Genomic DNA, 18,891 nt, shown 5'->3' with positions numbered 1-18,891 from the left:
TAAATAAAATTATTAAGAACTTCTATTTTATAAGATGAAATAAAATGAGCTGGAATATAGAAAACAGCGTAAACAAGACGATATATTTAAATTAACAAGTTCTGTGAGACTCCATACAGCTTCTAATCAATCTCATGAAGGTAGTTTTATAAACAAAAAAATATAGAAAATATTATTTTAATTTTAATCTCTAATTTATTACATTGCTCAAAAATAAATCGATTCGTTACAAATTATTTTAAACAAAACAAGACAATAATTTCAACAACTACTAAGCTCTTTTTCATTCCACTGAAGACACATAATCTTAATAATTATCTACCTTTCGATAGTTTAGAGAACTCCATACAATAAAAGAAGATTTAGAGGTGCTTTAATCATAAAAATTATAAAGAGACAATTAATTTTTAGAGCATTATAAAAAACTGCAAAGCCTTTCTCCACCCAAAGCATTCTTAGATAATACTTAATCTCCTAGAGATATTTATTAAAAAGGACTCCCTTAAGCTGCTTCATTTATTGACAAGAGCAAAGGATTTTTACCTAAGTATTTTTACTCTTATGAAACAAGCCTTTCTTTAGGTATTAATTAAAAGATTGTGTATTTAATTTAAAAGACAGTATCAATGATCTTCTATATTAATTTGTATGAATAATCAATTTAAAAGGTGTGGATATTTGCAACAAAATTTACATGCATTTTAAATATTTTCTATTCTACTACTTAACTTATTTGTAACAAACTGTAAAAAAATATAAAATTACATTAGCTGATTACTGCTAATAATTAAATATCATATTATTAAAAGAAATTACTTTGAAAATTCATTTTTAATAATGTTATTTATACTAATAATAACTTAAAAATATAATATTATTTTAAATTTTTAAATTAAAAAGGCAACGAAATATTAGATAATGGAGAAATCAAATGGGAAGAGCTAAAATTTTTAAATGTATTATTAACATTGATGTAGGAATTCACTACTTCTAATTTTTTTGTGTTACCTTTTGCTTTTTATTAAGGAGGTTTCCTATGGTCTAATATATTTTTATTATTATCATTTATTATGACTGCTTATCCTATGGTTATGCTTGTTGACTTAAAAAGACTTACAAATTTAACTTTAAGAGAGCTTTGCTATGCTCAGTGGGGAGGATTTGGAAAAACAATTGCTGATATTTGCGTTTTCTTCACTCATGTAATGATATAATTTAATTTTAACTTTCAACCTATCTTTAGTAAAATATTTAACTGTGTTTTTTCAAATTTTCAAAACAAAATTTTCAGATTAAAAATTTTTGAAATAAAATAAAAAAAAATTTTTTTAAAGGACTGTACTATTAAACTTATGGTAGAACTTTGAGTATTTACAGCTCTTAACTAAATTTGAATATTTAATAAAATTAATAAACTTATATTTAATTAAACAAACAAACTAACTAAATTATTTAATTTCATTTTTTTTAAAATTAGTTTTCTGATTTGTATTCATATATATAAGCTTTGGGTATAATGATAGATAAATTTTCAGTTTTTTTCAATTTGCAATTAACAGATAATGCATAATTTTGGATATAAATTATACTTTTTTATCCTTTAGTTTGTAATCCTAAACTAACTTCAAAGCTAACATTGAGATATGTCTGTGATGCGTTTATGGCTTTAGGTTTCTTTTTGACAATTTATTTGAATTTGTCTCTCATTCGAACATAGGATTTTAGAAACTATAGCTTTCTCAGGTCTGTAAACATAATTTAATCAGCAATGAATATGTTTAGTTGTTTTGAGGAGTCTATTTCTGTTTATGAAATTTATGTAAAATTCTAAATAACTAATAAATTCATTTAATTTTATTCAAAAACTCAGATTTTAAATGAATGAATAAATAAATAAGTAAATTCATCTAATTATATTTTAAATTATTAATTATAGAGAGATAAATTTACAGCAAGCTAAACTGTAACTTTTAAGAAATATATCTGGATAGGGCACTTTTGTATTTATTTAATGTCAGTGATTTTATGTAATCTAACTTGGTTGGCATTTGGAAATGATACAAAACCTAATATTATGGAATAATACGATGACTAATCAATAATATCTTTTATAGGAAAGTTTTTTTTTATTTCTGCAGCTGTTCCTGCTTATGGTCACTTATTCTAGCCTCTTGATTTGATGAGTAAAGATTTATTTGGAATATACTCTGAAAATAATAGACTTGCTTACTAAAAATTAAAATATTTTGACAAAAATAATGTCTCTTATTATCCAAAACACTCTGAAGTTACTGGAATAAGCTGGTTTAAACTTTGTTATTTCCATACAATTCCTGTTTAAGAAGAAATGGAGTTGCTTAATAAAGATCTTATATCAGTGAAGTATAATAAGCGTCTCTTGTTTTACTTGACAAAATTCTTCATTGTTTATTTTAGTGTCGCTTTTGGTATGCTTACTTCTGATATTTCAAACGCAATTTTCAATATCTTTTAAATATTTTTCAAGACTCCTATATCTTTGATTATTCCATGCCATTTATATCTTATTCTGGGCAATTTATCTTATTTAGAGAAAATCCTTTGCTATTTGATTATAGTAATTGGATATATACTTACATTTACCTCATTTATCTTTTTCTATCAAATGTGAAAGAAAAACAATTTAACTAACAAATTAACAATTCAATAATAACTAAATTTTAACTTACTAATTAATACATATAAAAACTAATACTAATTAATTAATTTGTCGAAATATATTTATAACTTTAATTAATTTATGATTGCATATCCAGTAATTTTTTAAATATTACCTCAATCTTTCTAATCAAAACAAATAATTACAATTTTTATTAAAATTGTTTTGTTTGCATAAGTTATTATTAATATGGTATCAAAGCTTTCTTTTCTGATAGTTAGAATTCAAATATAAACAGTATATACTATCAAAATTAAATGGACCAAAATTAAAATTTTAGAATAATTAAACACATTAATTTTATAAAAAAATATATGTAATTTTTATAACTAAACTCAAAATAAAATATATTATCTTGATCTTTGAAATATAAAATTATCACTAAAAGAAAATAATAAATCAAAATTAATTATCTCCAACTAAATATTAATTTTTAGTAGATTAATAATGATAGAAAAATGAAAAAATTAAATAAATATTTGATAAAATTGTAATTAATAATAATCTATTTAAAAAACTAGCTCTCAATAAATAACTCTAATAAATATATCTTTTTTATTAAAATGTATATTATTGCATTTAAAAAGCTTTATTTATATTTGTATTTCTATTTTTAGACTAATTAATAAAGAATTTAAACTTAATTAAGTTTTTATCAGTACTTTAGACTTTTACAATAAAATACAAACAAAGGAAGGAAATTTAATACCAGAAAAATTTTGAATAGGTATACTAATAATTAATTACATCAGCAAGTACAAATATTTTTTTATCTTCTAAACTACATTTTATGTAACCATAACCACTAAAATTTAATTCATTTTTTTTAGAATTCGTAAGTTAGTCATTTTAAAATGTTTAAATTTTATTTTATTAATGAATTAAGTAAATTTATCTAATTAATGTAATGTAATTTAAATTAACTTTCATTTCTTTTTTGTTACAATAAAATTCATTTAAAAAGAATAAATAATTAAAAAGTGAAAAATTATAATGTTTTGTTGACAGTATTATTTAAGTTATGATATTCTAAATAAAATTAATTATTGATGGATATTTCTATAAAAAATATTAAGTAACTAAAATTAAAGAAAGAAAGAATTTGTAAAAAAACATTTTTGAAAGAAAATCTCAATAAATTATGTAAACAAATAATTCTAATAACTCTCAAGATATTGAAAATGAGTTTAAAAATCAGTTGATAGAGAATCTAACTTAGATTAATCCTCCTAAAAACCCTTTTGAAAATTTGAATTTTATTTCTAGAATTCTATTTTTTTGGGTTAGTCCTCTCATTAAAGTAGAAATAATTTATTTAGTTATTTCATAAGATTTAAATAAAAATAAATTAATAGAAAGCTGTTAAAAAACCTTTAACTTAAGAGGACATATTTGAGCTGCATAAATTAGAAACAAGCTAAATTAACCTTCAAAAATTTAACTAAATCTATAATGAAAAAATAAAAGACCCTAAAATATCAAACAAAGTAAGGTCTACTTTGCTATCTATTTACAAAAGTAAATTTTAAAAATAAAATATATTATTATTAAGCAATCTTCATCTGAACTTCATAATTTTTAAAATTAAAATAGCTTATTTATTTATTTATTAATTTATTTATTTATTCTTTTATTATTTTATAAAGAGGAGATAGCTATCTCAATGATTTTGTATTTACTATTTCTGATTAGTAGTATTGTAAAGCTTAAATTTACTAACTCAATTATTTTGGCATTCTTAGACCCAGAAAGAGGATATAGTTTTAAGCCCTTAATACTTAGTTTTATTCTTCTACTGATTTGTTATATAATGGCTTCATTTGTCAAAGCAAATTACAATTTCTACTATGTAAAAATAACATTTGTTAATGTTTAATTTTTAAAATATATTGCATTTAAAATAGAGTTTGTTATCAGTAAGAATGACAGGAGCTTTAAGTATGGTTATTTTTGAGAAAACTCTAAAATTCCCTATGCTAAGAAATTAGATGTATAAAATAGGAGATATTTTAAATATGATTTAAGTTGATATTTTATAAGTAAAATTTTTAATTTAAATTATTTAGTTATTAAATAAAGATTTTTGTTAAATCAATAGATAGTTACTTATGTTTAAAATCTATTTACATTGCTTTTTGTTATTCCGTTCACAATTATTGCTTTTTATTTTTGCTATGATTAAGTGAAGAATTTTTCTATTATTCTAGTAATGGCTGGGTGCACTCTGATTTTCTTTGGTATATCTCTCATCTTTGGAAGACTCTATGGGCTGCTTTAAAAAAAATTCATGCATTAAAAAGATTTAAGAATGAGAAGCTTAGAAGAAATGATGAGAGGAATTAAAACAATTAAATATAATAGCCTTGAAAGTTTCTTTGATTTAAGAGTAAATTGGCTTATTTAATTTTGTTTAAAAATATATGTTTTTTTTTGAAATGTATGCATTGATTTTTCAGTTAAAATAAAGGAGAAACAAAGAGCTAAAGCAACTGAGAATTTAAAAACTTCTGCTTAGTTTAAATAATTTCATTTAAAATGCGTCTAGTACTTTGCTTATTTTAATTATCACCTGCATATATGGCATTAAAAGTTTATAAGACTTTTTAATTATATCAGGCGGATTTCAAATAATTTTGGGCTTTTTGACTGTTGTGCCTGCTTCAGTTTCAGGTATAGTTACTGGATCAAATTCTATGTATAGAGTAAATACTTTTTTGGTTGAGGACTTTATTTATAAAAACAATAACTCTGATACAAATTTGTAAGAATACAAACATAAGAATGGTTCCCAAAAATATTCACTCATTTTATAAAATGGCAACTTTTCTTGGAAAAATTAACAAAATTCAGCTAATCTATAGAAATCTGTAGAACTCAATCAGGAAGATAGATAGTCTTTACCTACTCAAGCATAAAACTAGAAATTTAATTTTAAAAACTTGAATTTTTAAATTAAAAAAGGAAATTTTGTAGTATTTTATGGAGAGTAATTATTTTTATCAAATTTATTCATTTTTTAAAATAATTTTTTCCCATCTATAAAAACACTTTTAGATTAGGAAGTGGTAAATCTTCCATCCTTTAAGCAATACTTGGGGAAATGGAAGTAGAAGGGGGATAACAGGTTTATGAATCTATGGTTGAAATAAATGGTTCTATTAGCTTATGCTCTTAAGATCCATGGATAATATAAGATACAGTATAAGAAAATATTTTGTTTGGGCAAAGTTATGACAGTTAAAGATATTAGTAAGTTCTTAAAGCTAGTTGCCTCCAAGAAGATATCCATTACTTTATAGATGGAGACAAGACAAATATAGGTGAAAATGGGTATTTTTTTCTCTATATTTTATTTTGTATTTTTAACAGTAATTTTTTATTGATTAATTAAAAGTGAAACTTTATCAGGAGGTTAAAGAAAAAGAATAAACTTAGCTAGATCGTTGTATAGAGAAGCTGATATCTACTTATTAGATGATCCATTAAGTGCTCTTGATATCAAAGTGGCTACATTTATATCAAGAGAATGCTTTGAAGGGCTATTGAAAAACAAAACTAGAATAGTTTTTACTAGCAATTTAGTAGGTATGCAGAAGGCTGATAAAATTTATTTAATAAAAAATGGCTAAATAATAAATGAAGGAAATTATAATTTTATTAAAAAATAATCTGAAATTTTAAATAATAATGGATTGGAAGAAGACAACTAAATAGAAGAAATAGAAAGATAGTAATCTGAGAGAATCCTAAGAAAAAGTTATTTACAAAAAAATATTTAAGATAAAGATTAGGATAAATGCTATACAAAAAAACTTATCTAATAAGAAGAAATTTAAACTGGGAAAATTCAATTAGATGTATTCAAGCAATTTATTAAGAGCATTGGAGGAATCTTTTTTATTCTTGTTTCTGTTATAAGTAATATTTTTCATTACAATTATCATTTCTTAAATCTTTTCTGTATTATAGTAATTAGTGGGTTCGTAGTGGCATGTATATTTTCTAAGTTAGTTATACTTCAGGTATCAGGAAAGTCGGATTAATTTAAAATAATTATAACTTATTGTTTTTTAGACATAATGAGATGTGTTTCTATACTATTATATGAATATTTAATTGTTTTTAGAATGATTTCTCTTTCACGACACCTTCATAAATCAACTGTTTTTCTACTCTTGAGAGCTTCTTTTACCAAATTTTACAATTTAATAACTACTGGACGTATAATGAATAGGCTTTCAAAAGATATCTATTAAGTGGATTTACTAATACCTTAAGATTTACAAAGTATCTTCAACATTATTGGATCAATTATTAATACTTTTATCCTAACAATTATGATTTGTCCTCCAAGGATAATACCTGTTTCAATAATATCTTTTCTTCTATGTGGATTTATTTCTTACTATTTTCTACGATCTAAAAGATAAGTAATCAGAATTGGTAAAATTTTTTCATTTGCCTTATTAATTAATTACACCTTAATTTTATACTAATTTCATATCGATTTAATAAATAAAGAGGCTGCTTCAAAAAGTCCAATTTTGTAATATTTTTCTGAAGTAATAAGAGGAGTAATTTACTTAAGGAATTGTGTTCAATAGTCTTTAATATCGCAAAAATTCTAAGATTTAGTTGATATTGACCTGAGAAATCAAATAGCTCTAAATGGAATACAATATTGGTTTGAATGCATCACATCTTTTATAGGTTTTTTTCCTATACTGATATCAATCCTTGTTGCTGTAAATTTTATTTTGATTTTAAATGATTTAATCAAGCTTTTATGAAAACTTATAATATAAAAATTTTTTTTTAGTATTATGATTTAGAATTAGATCCTAGTTTGGCAGTGATGATTGTTCTTTAGATTTCTGATTTTTCTGTTTGTTTTATAACTCTCTCATAGAATTGGGTTAACTATGAAACTCACATGGTAAACTATGAAAGATGCTTTAGATTGAAGCAGTAATTTTTTTTTTTCTTAACTATTTATAATTATACACTGATAAAAATTTTAATAGGAGTATAATTTCTGAAAACTACGATTCTAATACAAATAAAGGATTGACAGAAAATCGTACATCTTCTGATACTCCAATTATTTCTATGTAATATGATATATAGCCAGAGAGCTCTTCAAATTCAACCAGGCAAAATTTTGAAAAACAGAAAGAATTTTAAGTTGTATCTCAATCGATTCAGTTTTAGGATGCTAGCTTTAAATATAGAGAAGACATGCCAAACTGTTTATCTAATTTAAATTTAATGTTTGAAGGTAAACAAAAAATTGGTATAGTAGGAAGGACTGGTGCAGGTAAAACATCCATAACCTTGGCCCTTACTAAAGTTATCGATTTAGTATAAGGAGATTTGTTAATTAATGGGAAAAGTATTCAAGATTATACTTTAAATGAATTGAGAGAAACAATTAGTGTTGTAAGCCAAGAACCTTACATTTTTGAAGGGAGTCTCAAACTCAACCTTGATCCTTATCATAAATATTCTGATTAATAGATTATAAATGTCTACACTAAATGTGGATTCAGTAATTGTAATTCATTCAAATAAGGATTAGATACACAAGTAAATTACACAAATTTTAAAATAGATTCATAATTTATCTAAAATTATTATTTTTTAGATTAGCTTATTAGGCGATAACTTATCAGAAGGAGAAAAATAGCTTATAAGTATTGGCAGAGTTATTTTGAAAAAGTCGAAAATTATCATTGTTGATGAGCCCACCAGCCATATCGACACTTCTATGGAAGAACATGTAACAAAACTTCTAAATGAAAGCTTCAAAGATAGTTTAATGCTTACTATAGCACATAAAGTTTCAACTATCATGAGCAGTGATAAAATTCTAGTCTTAGACCATGGAGAAGTAAAAGAGTTTGATAGTCCTCAAGTCCTTTTATAAGACTCATAATCGTTATTTTATGGCATAATAAATTTAATTAATTAGAACAGAATAAATTGATATTTCATGTTTTATATTCTTGTCTTATAATTTAAGTCAAATTTACATTATTTAAAGATTTTTTATTTTCATTATTTTTAATTGAATCTTAACAAATCAAATAATTTAAACATATTCTTTTGTTTTACTTTATCTCTTTCATAGTCTACAAATAGTAATTATAAAATTTTTTTATCAAAAATTAAATTGTTTTTTTAGATTTTATTTCAAACCAAAAAAAAGCTAGTCTTTAACATAATAATCTGCTTCATTTCAAAAAATATCTTTAAAAAATAAATATTTTTACTAACAATTGTTTAAAATATTTCCATAAGCTTCAAAAAAATGTACTTTAGTTTGTATTTTATATATATAAAAAATATTTATTAATTTAACAACAATCATAAAGCTAATTAACTATATTAAGTATTATATAAAAGTTAAAACATTTAAGAGTAAATTTAGAATTATGAATATAAAGTAGAGTTTATGCTTGAGTAAAAGCATATTTATTAATTAATAGAGAAATTTCTGAAATTAATTTCAAATAAAAAGATATTAAAGATATCAAATTTAATTAATATATACAATTATTTATTATTAGCAATGTAGAAATTACCAAGCAAGCTTATTGCTTAAGCATTTCTTAAAAAGTATTTATTAAAGGATTAAGTACATTAAAATGCTTTATGCATCAAAAATATGGTATATAAGATGTCTTTTGCATTTTCTTATGAAAATCATGGTAGAAAAATGTATAGTGATTCAATGACAAGACATTTTAATAGATTCAGATATGATGAATACTAATCCTTAAAAGATAGCTAATTTAAGCTTGCTCTTTAATCAAAACATGAAAAAAAGAACTTTTAGAATGTGTTAAAATAATTTGAAAAAGACGAATTTTAAAAATTCTTTGAAAAATCTTCTAAACGCTAAGATCGTCGCTCTTCTGAACTACCTGAAAGATATGATAATTACGAATATTACACTTAATTTGCTAGAATGGGTGAATTTAACGATTATTTGATAGTAATGAGAAGGGAATTAGGAGATAAAAGCAAATAAATTGAAGAAAAAGTAATAGATCTTCTTGAAATAGGAGTAGTTAGAAGATCCCATTAAAATACAGCACATCTTACCAAAATGAGTTTTTCTGATTGTCATAGATATATTGCAGTAGGAGTAGATCTAAAAAATGATGAGCACTAAACTTTTTTCATTAAAGATGTTAAAAGCAATGTTTTTTTAAATGACAGATTAGAAGATGTTTTTAATGTAAAATTCTCAAAATGTGGCAACTATTTGTATTATGTTAAACAAGACGACAGGCTTTGGTCAAATGCAATTTATAAGTATATTTATTAAAATTGATCTAAATACTATAAATAAAGTTAGAAACAAATCAATATTAAACATATAACAGATCATATGCTTTAATCATGATAAACTGGATTAATATGTAGTGTTAATTCTGAAGATTAGATTATTTCAATTTTTATTTATAAAATACTAGAAACTTACTTTAATAGTATTTTCTATGGAATTTTAATTATGAATTTTTTTTAATAATTAAAAATGGAATTTAAGAAAAAAATTTTTTTAACTATAAAAATATATTACTATGATAATTTAAAGAATTTTAGAAAGAATATCAGAATAATTTTAAAATGTGTTTAAAAATATTTATTTTGTTTAGACATAAAATAGGTAGCGAAATGAGCAAAGATGAGCTAATTTACTAGGAAAAAGATGAATCATTTTATCTAGAATTAATGCAATCAAAAGATAAAAAATATTTATTTATCGACTGTAGATCTAAGGCTAATTCAGAGATTCACGCTCTAGATAGAGAAACAGGAGAAATTAAATGTTTAGTTAAAAGATCTGATAACTGTAAGGCCTTTTTGAATCATGTTAATGATAAATTTTTTGCTTTAGTTAATAAAGATCTCAAAACAAAAGAAAATTGTTACGATTTCAAAGTAATTACAATGAGCTAAGCCTCTCCCTCATCTAAAGGCTATAATATTTAAGATTTCTATATCCCTGAAGAAGGAGAAGTCATTAGAGAAATTGATATTTTTGAAGATTGTCTAGTCCTTTACATCTATAAAGAAGGTAGCGTTTACATGAGAGTTGTAGATTTAAACAACCCTTAAAGCAACTATAAAATATCTTTAGGAGATGAATACTTAGCAGGAACTTCTATATCTCCTGGACTTAATGAAAATCTTAAAACTGAGACTTTTAGATTCCATGTCGACACACCATTTGTTTATAACTAAGTTTTCGATTTCGATTTTAAGAAAAAAAAAAGTATTCATTTAATTTAATTAGAAAATAAATAATAATTATATTGTCTTAAAAGGTATTTTATTGTAAGATTTTGAGTTAGATGGTCCTTAATTCAAAAAAAATAATTACATTTCTGAAATAGTTTATGCAAATAGCAAAGATGGAGTAACTATACCTATCACTATTTTGAGAGCTAAAAAATTCCAAAAAAATAGATAAAATAAGCTTCTCCTCCATGGCTATGGCTCTTATGGAGTAAATCTAGATATTGGTATAAATTTAAATAAATTTAACTGAATCACGATTAAGAATAAATTAATAAATAAATTTTAGGATTTAGCATAAATTATCTGAGTGCTTTGGAAGAAGGATGGACTCTTGCCTTTGCTCATGTTAGAGGAGGAGGTGAAAGAGGTTAAAAGTGGCACCAAGATGCAATATTAGATAAAAAACCTAATTCCTTTTATGACTTTATAAGTTGTGCAGAATATCTAGTAGCAGAAGGTTACACTCATCCTTCATTAATGTGCGCCTATGGAGCTAGTGCTGGTGGAGTCTTAGTTGGAGCAGTAATGAACATGAGGTAAAAATTAATTTAGTATTTCTTATGTTAAAAAATAATAATTTTTTTTTTAAAAGACCTGAGCTTTTTAAAGCTTGTATTTTAAATTATCCCTTTTTGGATGTTTTAACAAGTTTACTTGATAAAAATCAAGCCTTGAGTGCTTCTGATTATGATGATTTTGGTAATCCTTTGGAATACTAGTATTATTATGATCTCATTTCAAGTTATTCTCCTTATGAAAATATTTAGCTTGATGCTGAGTATCCAGCAGTTTACATAACTTGTGGATCTAATGATTATAGAGCCCCTCTTTGGAATGTTTTAAAATATGTTAACAGATTTAGAGATAGAGTTCAAACTCCAACAAGAACTAAAGAATTTTGTCCCAAAAATATAGTTGTAAATGTCTTAGATTCTGGCCATTCTGGTGAATAAGGAGTTATCCATGGAATAAAAGAGAAAGCTTTATATCTTGCATTTTTGGAATATGTTGTGACAAAGTGTAATAATGACATAAAAGTAGAAGAAATTTGATAAACATAATTCTTAATTACTTAAAATAATTATTAAAAATTGAATTATAATATAAAACTTTATATTTTTTATAAATTTCTTCTAATTTAATTCTAAAAATATATCTTCTCTATAATTAGGTACTAAGTCAAATATATTTTTTTGATTTTCATTTATTTTTAAGTTACAAAATATAATTTTTAAATTTAAAATTATGGATAAAGTAAGAAATAGAGGTTTTGTCAAAAATAAAAAAATTTTAGAGTGCTAATTTGTAGAAGATTTTTAAATAGAAAATAATATACAATTATGAGAAAGCTAAGTTTTTAAATTAAAATATTTTGGGAAAAATTCCTTTTTTATATCAGTAAATATTTAGCTCTAAAATTTAAGAGCATGATTATTAATATTTTAAATATGGGTATTCCATTTAGACTCTACTGTTTAGGAAAAATTAAATAAAATGTTTATTTTATAATATTTGAATAAAAAAATAAAGATGAAACAATTTTATTTTAAATTTTTTATATTTTTGGAAGAATGATTGTTAATTTTATAAAAAAACAAAATACTTTTTTATTTATTTATATAAATATTTGATTAAATTTTAAATTATAACTATCTTTTTAATTGCAAATCATTCAAATTTTTAAAGTTCGAGTAAATATGACTCAGCTTCTTTATTTCTTCTTGAATGTTAAAGCATCGAAACTAGAGTGTTATATATAATGACTCTAGTTTTAAGCTCGTTTGGAGGTATTGATTCAGTTGAGTTATATACTTCTTAATGAAGGATGGCTGCTGTTTTAGCTAGTTCGATAGCATGTGGAGTATCGTTTATCAAATCTTCATACTAAGATAGTTGTAAGTAATATTTTGGAAGAATTTCATATTTTAATTACTTTAAACCAAACAGTAATTTTTCCATTTTTTATGCACACCAACGTCCATTTGATGGACTTGAGTTATATTTTTCGCTTGAGTAAACAGATAGAGCAAAGCTTAGACATTGTAAATGTAACAAAGATATCCTTGACTTTTTCATAATGTTTTCTTAATTATTTTAATTTATTTCAATTCTGCTTAAAATCTCAGCTGTGTCTATAGCTTTTACATAGTACCTTAACGAATCTTCAAATAAACTCATTGTTTTTTTGACATGAGCCAGTAATAAATAAATATGAATTTCTTCTTCAGCATTTTAAATTGTTCTAGAACACTATCTTAGCATTTGTAAAGCTTTTTAAGCGCACACTATCACTTTTTCATTATTATTGGTATTATCGTAGAGCAATCCAATGAATAAATATTATTTCCACAATAGCCTGAAATAGCCTCCATTTTTGTAGATGTCTTCTTCATCATCTAAGTAAGCATTTTAATTATCTTGGTCACTTTCAACATAGCTTGTATTAGGAATTTCTGATTAATCTAAAATTAAATCTAATGCTTACTCAGAGTATTTAATGGCATTTTTAAAATCCAAAACATTCAAATATGAAAGTGAAATCAAATTAAGAGAATCAGGAAAATCTATTTCTATAGAAAATCTTCCAGTTTGTTACATGAGTCTTAATTTAGCATTGTAAGCTTCTAAGGTAGTTTCTTAAGCTCTTTTAGAAGCAGATGGTGTTGTAAAGGATTGTTTCAAATATGAAAGTGATAGATTTTCCTGCATATCTATTTTTTCGTACACCAAACCAACTCTTTCGAAGTGATCAATAGCATATTTCATGTTCTCAATAGATGTTTCTACTCTTCCTATTTCCATTTCACAAAAAGCCTTTAATACTAAAGCAGATGCTTTAAAGTTATATTACTCATATATTTTTTAATACTGCTTTTCCTTTTTATCTTTAAAATCTTTTTGGGAAGCACTACTGTGTAGTTGATGATAACTTCTACTTCTCTCATTTAATTTTGCTTTATATTCTCGATAAGCTTGCTCTTCGCCTTTAGTAAATTAATTAGTTTATTAATTTTTTTGTTGAGAGCTTTTTTCTTATCTATCGCAAATGATTATTGACTAAATGCAGTACTGATAAGCCTTTTGATAGTCTTAAATAAGATAATAACACATTACGAGTGCAAGATAAATTGAAGGATCTGATTAAAAATGAATCATATCTTTCATCCCCTCATAAATCTTAATTGCTTATTAATACTTTTCTTAGTAAAAAAAACAAGCTGCCCTAGTCTACAAATCTGTTATCTTACTTATTGCTATGTCGTACTCTTCCATAAGGAATAAATACTACCCGATAAGGTCTAAGTTGTCTTCACAAATTCCTAAATTAACTTACTTTAGTTTATTCTAAATCACATTCGAATATTCATCATCTTCATTATTTTCAGTCACAGTTCTATAAGGGTCAATTAGCTCCTCCAAATAATTATCTTCTTTATACTCAGTGAAATTATCAAAAGTGACTAATCTATTATTATCTGCAACAATTATATTATTGCTTTCATTCTGATGCAATATAATATTATCGTATGCGTAATCAATTGCAATTTAATTGTACATCAATCCTAACTCAGATTTACCTGTTTCAAAATACTTAAGCACTAATTAGCATTATAATAAATAAAAAAGATAGTGTCTTGATATCTTATTCCCCTACTCAAGTTGTATAATTTAAGGAAATTTATTAAAAAGATCATTTATATTGTTCTTTTCATATACGATACTGGCTAGAGAAAATTTATAAAGCATTTCAAAATCATATTGTGAGTACTTCAAAAAACTGCTTTCTAGCTCTTTTAATCTCATCTCTCCTTTATATTTCATACCAATTTTATACAAGCAATAAATGTAATCAAGATTTAAAAGGAGAACTTCCCTTTCATGAACACTGTTAGACTCTTACAAAACTCTCTCTATTGTTTCTACTGCATTTTCATATAAATTTGCTTTCATCAAGAACTAATATAAATCCATCTGCTAACTAAACTTACTCAAAGGACGCTTTTAGTTCAGCTCTCTATTTTCTAAGCACTTTAACTGGTTCATTCTTTAAGAATTTGCTAAGTTTTACAAGAAATCAAGCAATCCTTCAAAAGAGAATTACTTCAAGCTAACTTGTTGTTGAAATTTTTGAATCTACAAAGAGATATTTTTGCTAATTTAGGTGTTTTTCTATGTATTTTATGTATTATAAAAGTTTGACTTCTAAATAAGCTAATCCGAAGAATAAATGGCAGCTAATATTAATTGATAGAGTATTGGATAATTACTTTAAAGAGTTTGCTACATGAATTCATACATATCAGAGTAATTATTAGGGCAAAGAGCAATATCTAATTCTGAAATTAACAAACAAATGCACCTTGCAATACTCCAAATATCACTAGCTTCCATCTCATTTGTACTTAAATGAGAATTCTTACTTTATAATTAAGGATGAACATAGTCTATACTAGATAAATTATAGCTTAATACTCCTTTTTTCTAAACAGCCTTGTCTGCGTTTATTAGCTTTAATGTAAACCTTCCACTTTCTTTGCTTGTATCTTTTAAAGAAATATTTTCTAGATCATAATCCCCCAAGTATACTCCTTCTCTTTTTAGATCACAAGCAAATTGAAGCAACTTTTCGAATATAAAAATGAGTTCATTTTGCTCCCATTGATGATTAATTGAATAGGCAAAATCAATTAGTGAGTACCTTTCTCCTTTTTTCTTTAAAAGCATTCTTGAATTATCCATCTGAATCAAATCCAGAAATGGATTATTTTCATCCTATTTAAAAATGTGTAAGATTTATTTTTCATTCTCGAAGTTGACCTTCCTTCTAAATTACTTAATATAAAATGTTTCCCTTGTTTATTTATTTGTCGCAATTACTACCAAGCAATCTTTAGTTCTTTTTGCGTTCTAATAAATGAGATTTTCATCGCAGAAGAATCTATCGATTTTTTCCCTCTTCTCTTCTTAAAATTTGACTACTTCCTAACAAAACCTACGCTTCTCTGCTTCTACTATAAACCTACTGAGCTTCATTACTTTTCTTCTTTTAATCTCAGTCTCTACAAGACTTTCAATTTTATCTCTATGTTTCATAGTTGCTTAATTCGAACTAGACTTTAAATTGCTTGGAGTGTAAAAAATATAATAAAAAGTAAATTTTTAAGATTTTATGCCTAAATTTATTAATTTATTTTTTATTCACAAATCAAGTGATTTCTTACCATTCGTTTTAGATAATATTAAATTAATTATTAATCTAATTATGAATACTTTAATTTTATTTTAATATTTTGATTAATTTTCATTATAAAATCAGTTATTATTTACTAAATTTAGATTGGAATAGTTTCTTATTATGAATTATATTTTAAATATTAATAAAAACCATTTATATTCAAACAAATTCATATTAAAATAAAGGATTTTCAATTAAAAATTAATCAAAATTATAAATTGTATTACACTTTTTTGCTTTGCTTTTGTCTCCTTGTAAATCTTTTTTAATTAAAGGAAGAAATTAAGTAATTGACTTTTACAACTTTTAGCTTATTTAAGTAATTTTTTCAAATAAATAAAGGAGTGAATATAATTCAAATTATAAATGTTATTTTATAAGTGAATTAAATTTTTATGGATTTCTCTGTTCTTCAAAAACAATATTTAACAATTGAAAATTTAAAAACTATAAAAAATACAAATAAATTTCTAAACTTTAAATTTATAGAGCTTTAGATATAATTATTTTTTAGAGTATTTTTAAAGTTTATATAGTTTAATGTTATATTTGTTATAAAAATATAAAAATTAAAGCTTTTAATAATTACAAACATAATTATCTATTATTATAAATTTAATTCAGCATAAAAATGTTTATTTCAAAAGATATTTCGATTTTTTCATTTAATTGATAACTTTATTCTTCATATTTGCTTATAAATTTAAATCACTTTTTAGTATAATTTTAAAAACATTTCTAAAAATCACATTGTTGATAAATAAAAATTTACTGAATTAAGATAAAAACAGAGAGTATCTTTTGAAATTTTCTAATAGATTTAGATAATTTATAAATAGTATCTTAGCTTAACCTATTAAAACTATAAAATTAATTTTTAATATTTTGATTGCTAATAAATTTTATATTTTACGAGAGATCTAAAGTTATTTCACTTAGTTTTCCACAATAATGAAGTAGAGTTAAAAACTCTAAGATTCCTGTTTAAATTTTGTTATTGCTTTTTTAATTAATTAAAATTTTATAATAATTAAAATTAACTTAAATAATTTTGTACTTACTCTATCATTAAAGTAAGACTACTCAAACTTTGTAATTTAGAAAGACTTTCTCCAAATATTATTAGATCTTCATCTTATATTTTATTATCTCTTTATTTAAATAAAAAATAAATTATACATATCTTAATTATATTTTTTCTGTCAAAAATTTATTAATAATTTTTATTATTACTTTAATTTTTTAAAAATAGCTACAACTGTTTAATATTATTCAACTAATTTATTTAAATTCTAAAAATATGAAATAATTTACGAGAAAATAAATTCAGCATGATCTAAACATTAACAATTCTATAGACTTTTCATCATATTTATAAATGTGGATCTGTTTTCTAAACCACTTTTTTAAAAAAATATAAAATTAATTCAATATATTATTTAAGAAAATTTAAATACGTTATCTTTATATACAAATATTATATCTTGTTAGTATTTGAAAGAGTTTCTTAAAATATCTAAATTTCTTAATCACTGGCGAATTAAATTTTGCTTTAAATAATTATTTCATTAATATTATTATTATTTTTTTAAAATTTAAACCTTTAATCAATTATTAATTTCTCTAGATTCTTCAAAGAACAAATTTTTTTATATAGCTCATTAAGTGACTCTGCAGTGATTGGATTATTACTATTTAATGAAAATAATTAATTAATTTTAATATATAATAAAAAATATTTTTAAAATAATTATTAATACCATAAGTACAATTTCAGCTAATTAATTATTTGCTATTAAGAAATTACTTCTCCAAGAGCCAAGATACCTTCAGAAGTTATTAGATTTTAACTAATTATTTAATAAATACTTAAAATACTGTTTTTAATTAAAATTACCTAAGATTTAAGTTTAAGCTTGTTAGGAAAGTCAAATATTTGAGACAATTAGCTAGTTTTTAAACATCAATATCTTTTATGATACACTCTCTTTTCAATTTAAAAACAAATTAACAAATATAATTAATAATTTAGAAAATATAAAAATATAAATAAATCAATCTGTTAAAAAATTATTTCTATTAAATATTTTTAATTTAATTTAATTACATTAATATTAAACTTAAAGTTTGCAAATTAATCAATTTTTCTAAATGTTTAAAAATTTAATCAGATGTTTCACCAGATAAGTTTATCTCTCTGTTTTATTAAAAAATAAATACTTTCTTAAAAAAACTAAAATATATAAAACCTAAAACTGAGAAATATTTCTTATAGCTAAGTACATTTAGATATATTTTCCACAAATTTTAAGCACCCTAATTCAGTAATTTTATTTCCCCTAAAATACAATTAAATTTTTAAATAAAATTAACATATTTTAATAACTTACTCAAGCTTTAACTTAAGTTCTTTTAATTCATAACATTTAGAAATTTAAAAACCTAAGGTTTTAATTCCTGAATCTTTAATTTAGTTCTTACTTTTAGAAAATCATTATTTCCATATTTAGCTATTTAAAGCTATTTAATTTACTTAAAATTTAAAGTGACACTTCTCAATACATTAAATAATGGAAGAGCCATAGCAAGGATAGATACTCCATAATCCCCTAAAGAAGTCTTACTTTTATAAATAAATGAATGAATT

General features: G+C 23.1%; 5 protein-coding genes across 5 annotated transcripts; 3 read left to right on the top strand and 2 right to left on the bottom strand. All coding sequences in view use genetic code 6, as the record gives it.

Moving 5' to 3' along the window:
• Window positions 1-34: 34 nt before the first annotated feature.
• On the top strand, window positions 35-2,650 carry TTHERM_00243690 (transmembrane amino acid transporter protein; the record flags this gene model as incomplete). The annotated part of the gene is made up of 5 exons (XM_001023699.2): window positions 35-140; window positions 253-582; window positions 901-1,202; window positions 1,478-1,819; window positions 1,937-2,650. 5 exons carry the CDS (start codon window positions 35-37, stop codon window positions 2,648-2,650), a joined length of 1,794 nt encoding a protein of 597 aa, XP_001023699.2.
• A 1,858-nt stretch (window positions 2,651-4,508) lies between these two features.
• TTHERM_000243674 (ABC transporter family protein) lies at window positions 4,509-8,684 on the top strand (the record flags this gene model as incomplete). Its single annotated transcript, XM_012799914.1, has 10 exons — window positions 4,509-4,547; window positions 4,603-4,737; window positions 4,797-5,084; window positions 5,155-5,684; window positions 5,753-6,028; window positions 6,093-7,141; window positions 7,220-7,443; window positions 7,518-7,666; window positions 7,723-8,284; window positions 8,343-8,684. 10 exons carry the CDS (start codon window positions 4,509-4,511, stop codon window positions 8,682-8,684), a joined length of 3,594 nt encoding a protein of 1,197 aa, XP_012655368.1.
• Window positions 8,685-9,249: 565 nt separating this feature from the next.
• Window positions 9,250-12,147, top strand: TTHERM_00243670 (peptidase S9A prolyl oligopeptidase domain protein beta-propeller). Its single transcript, XM_001023697.2, has 5 exons — window positions 9,250-10,018; window positions 10,363-10,982; window positions 11,035-11,232; window positions 11,295-11,544; window positions 11,601-12,147. The coding sequence occupies exons 1-5, from the start codon at window positions 9,270-9,272 to the stop codon at window positions 12,058-12,060; spliced, it is 2,277 nt and encodes a 758-aa protein (XP_001023697.2). The 5' UTR covers window positions 9,250-9,269; the 3' UTR covers window positions 12,061-12,147.
• Window positions 12,148-12,676: 529 nt separating this feature from the next.
• Window positions 12,677-16,102, bottom strand: TTHERM_00243660 (tetratricopeptide repeat protein; the record flags this gene model as incomplete). The annotated part of the gene is made up of 1 exon (XM_001023696.3): window positions 12,677-16,102. One exon carries the CDS (start codon window positions 16,100-16,102, stop codon window positions 12,677-12,679), a length of 3,426 nt encoding a protein of 1,141 aa, XP_001023696.1.
• An 850-nt stretch (window positions 16,103-16,952) lies between these two features.
• On the bottom strand, window positions 16,953-18,827 carry TTHERM_000243659 (hypothetical protein; the record flags this gene model as incomplete). The annotated part of the gene is made up of 11 exons (XM_012799913.1): window positions 16,953-17,244; window positions 17,306-17,395; window positions 17,559-17,645; window positions 17,702-17,794; window positions 17,846-17,935; window positions 18,005-18,094; window positions 18,142-18,231; window positions 18,352-18,441; window positions 18,494-18,583; window positions 18,635-18,724; window positions 18,778-18,827. The coding sequence occupies 11 exons, from the start codon at window positions 18,825-18,827 to the stop codon at window positions 16,953-16,955; spliced, it is 1,152 nt and encodes a 383-aa protein (XP_012655367.1).
• Window positions 18,828-18,891: the final 64 nt, after the last annotated feature.

This window comes from Tetrahymena thermophila (assembly GCF_000189635.1).
Source record: "Tetrahymena thermophila SB210 genomic scaffold scf_8254406, whole genome shotgun sequence".
Taxonomy (NCBI): Eukaryota; Ciliophora; class Oligohymenophorea; order Hymenostomatida; family Tetrahymenidae; genus Tetrahymena; species Tetrahymena thermophila.
The sequence above is the reverse complement of the archived record's forward strand: the minus strand, read 5'-3'. Positions and strand labels throughout refer to the sequence as shown.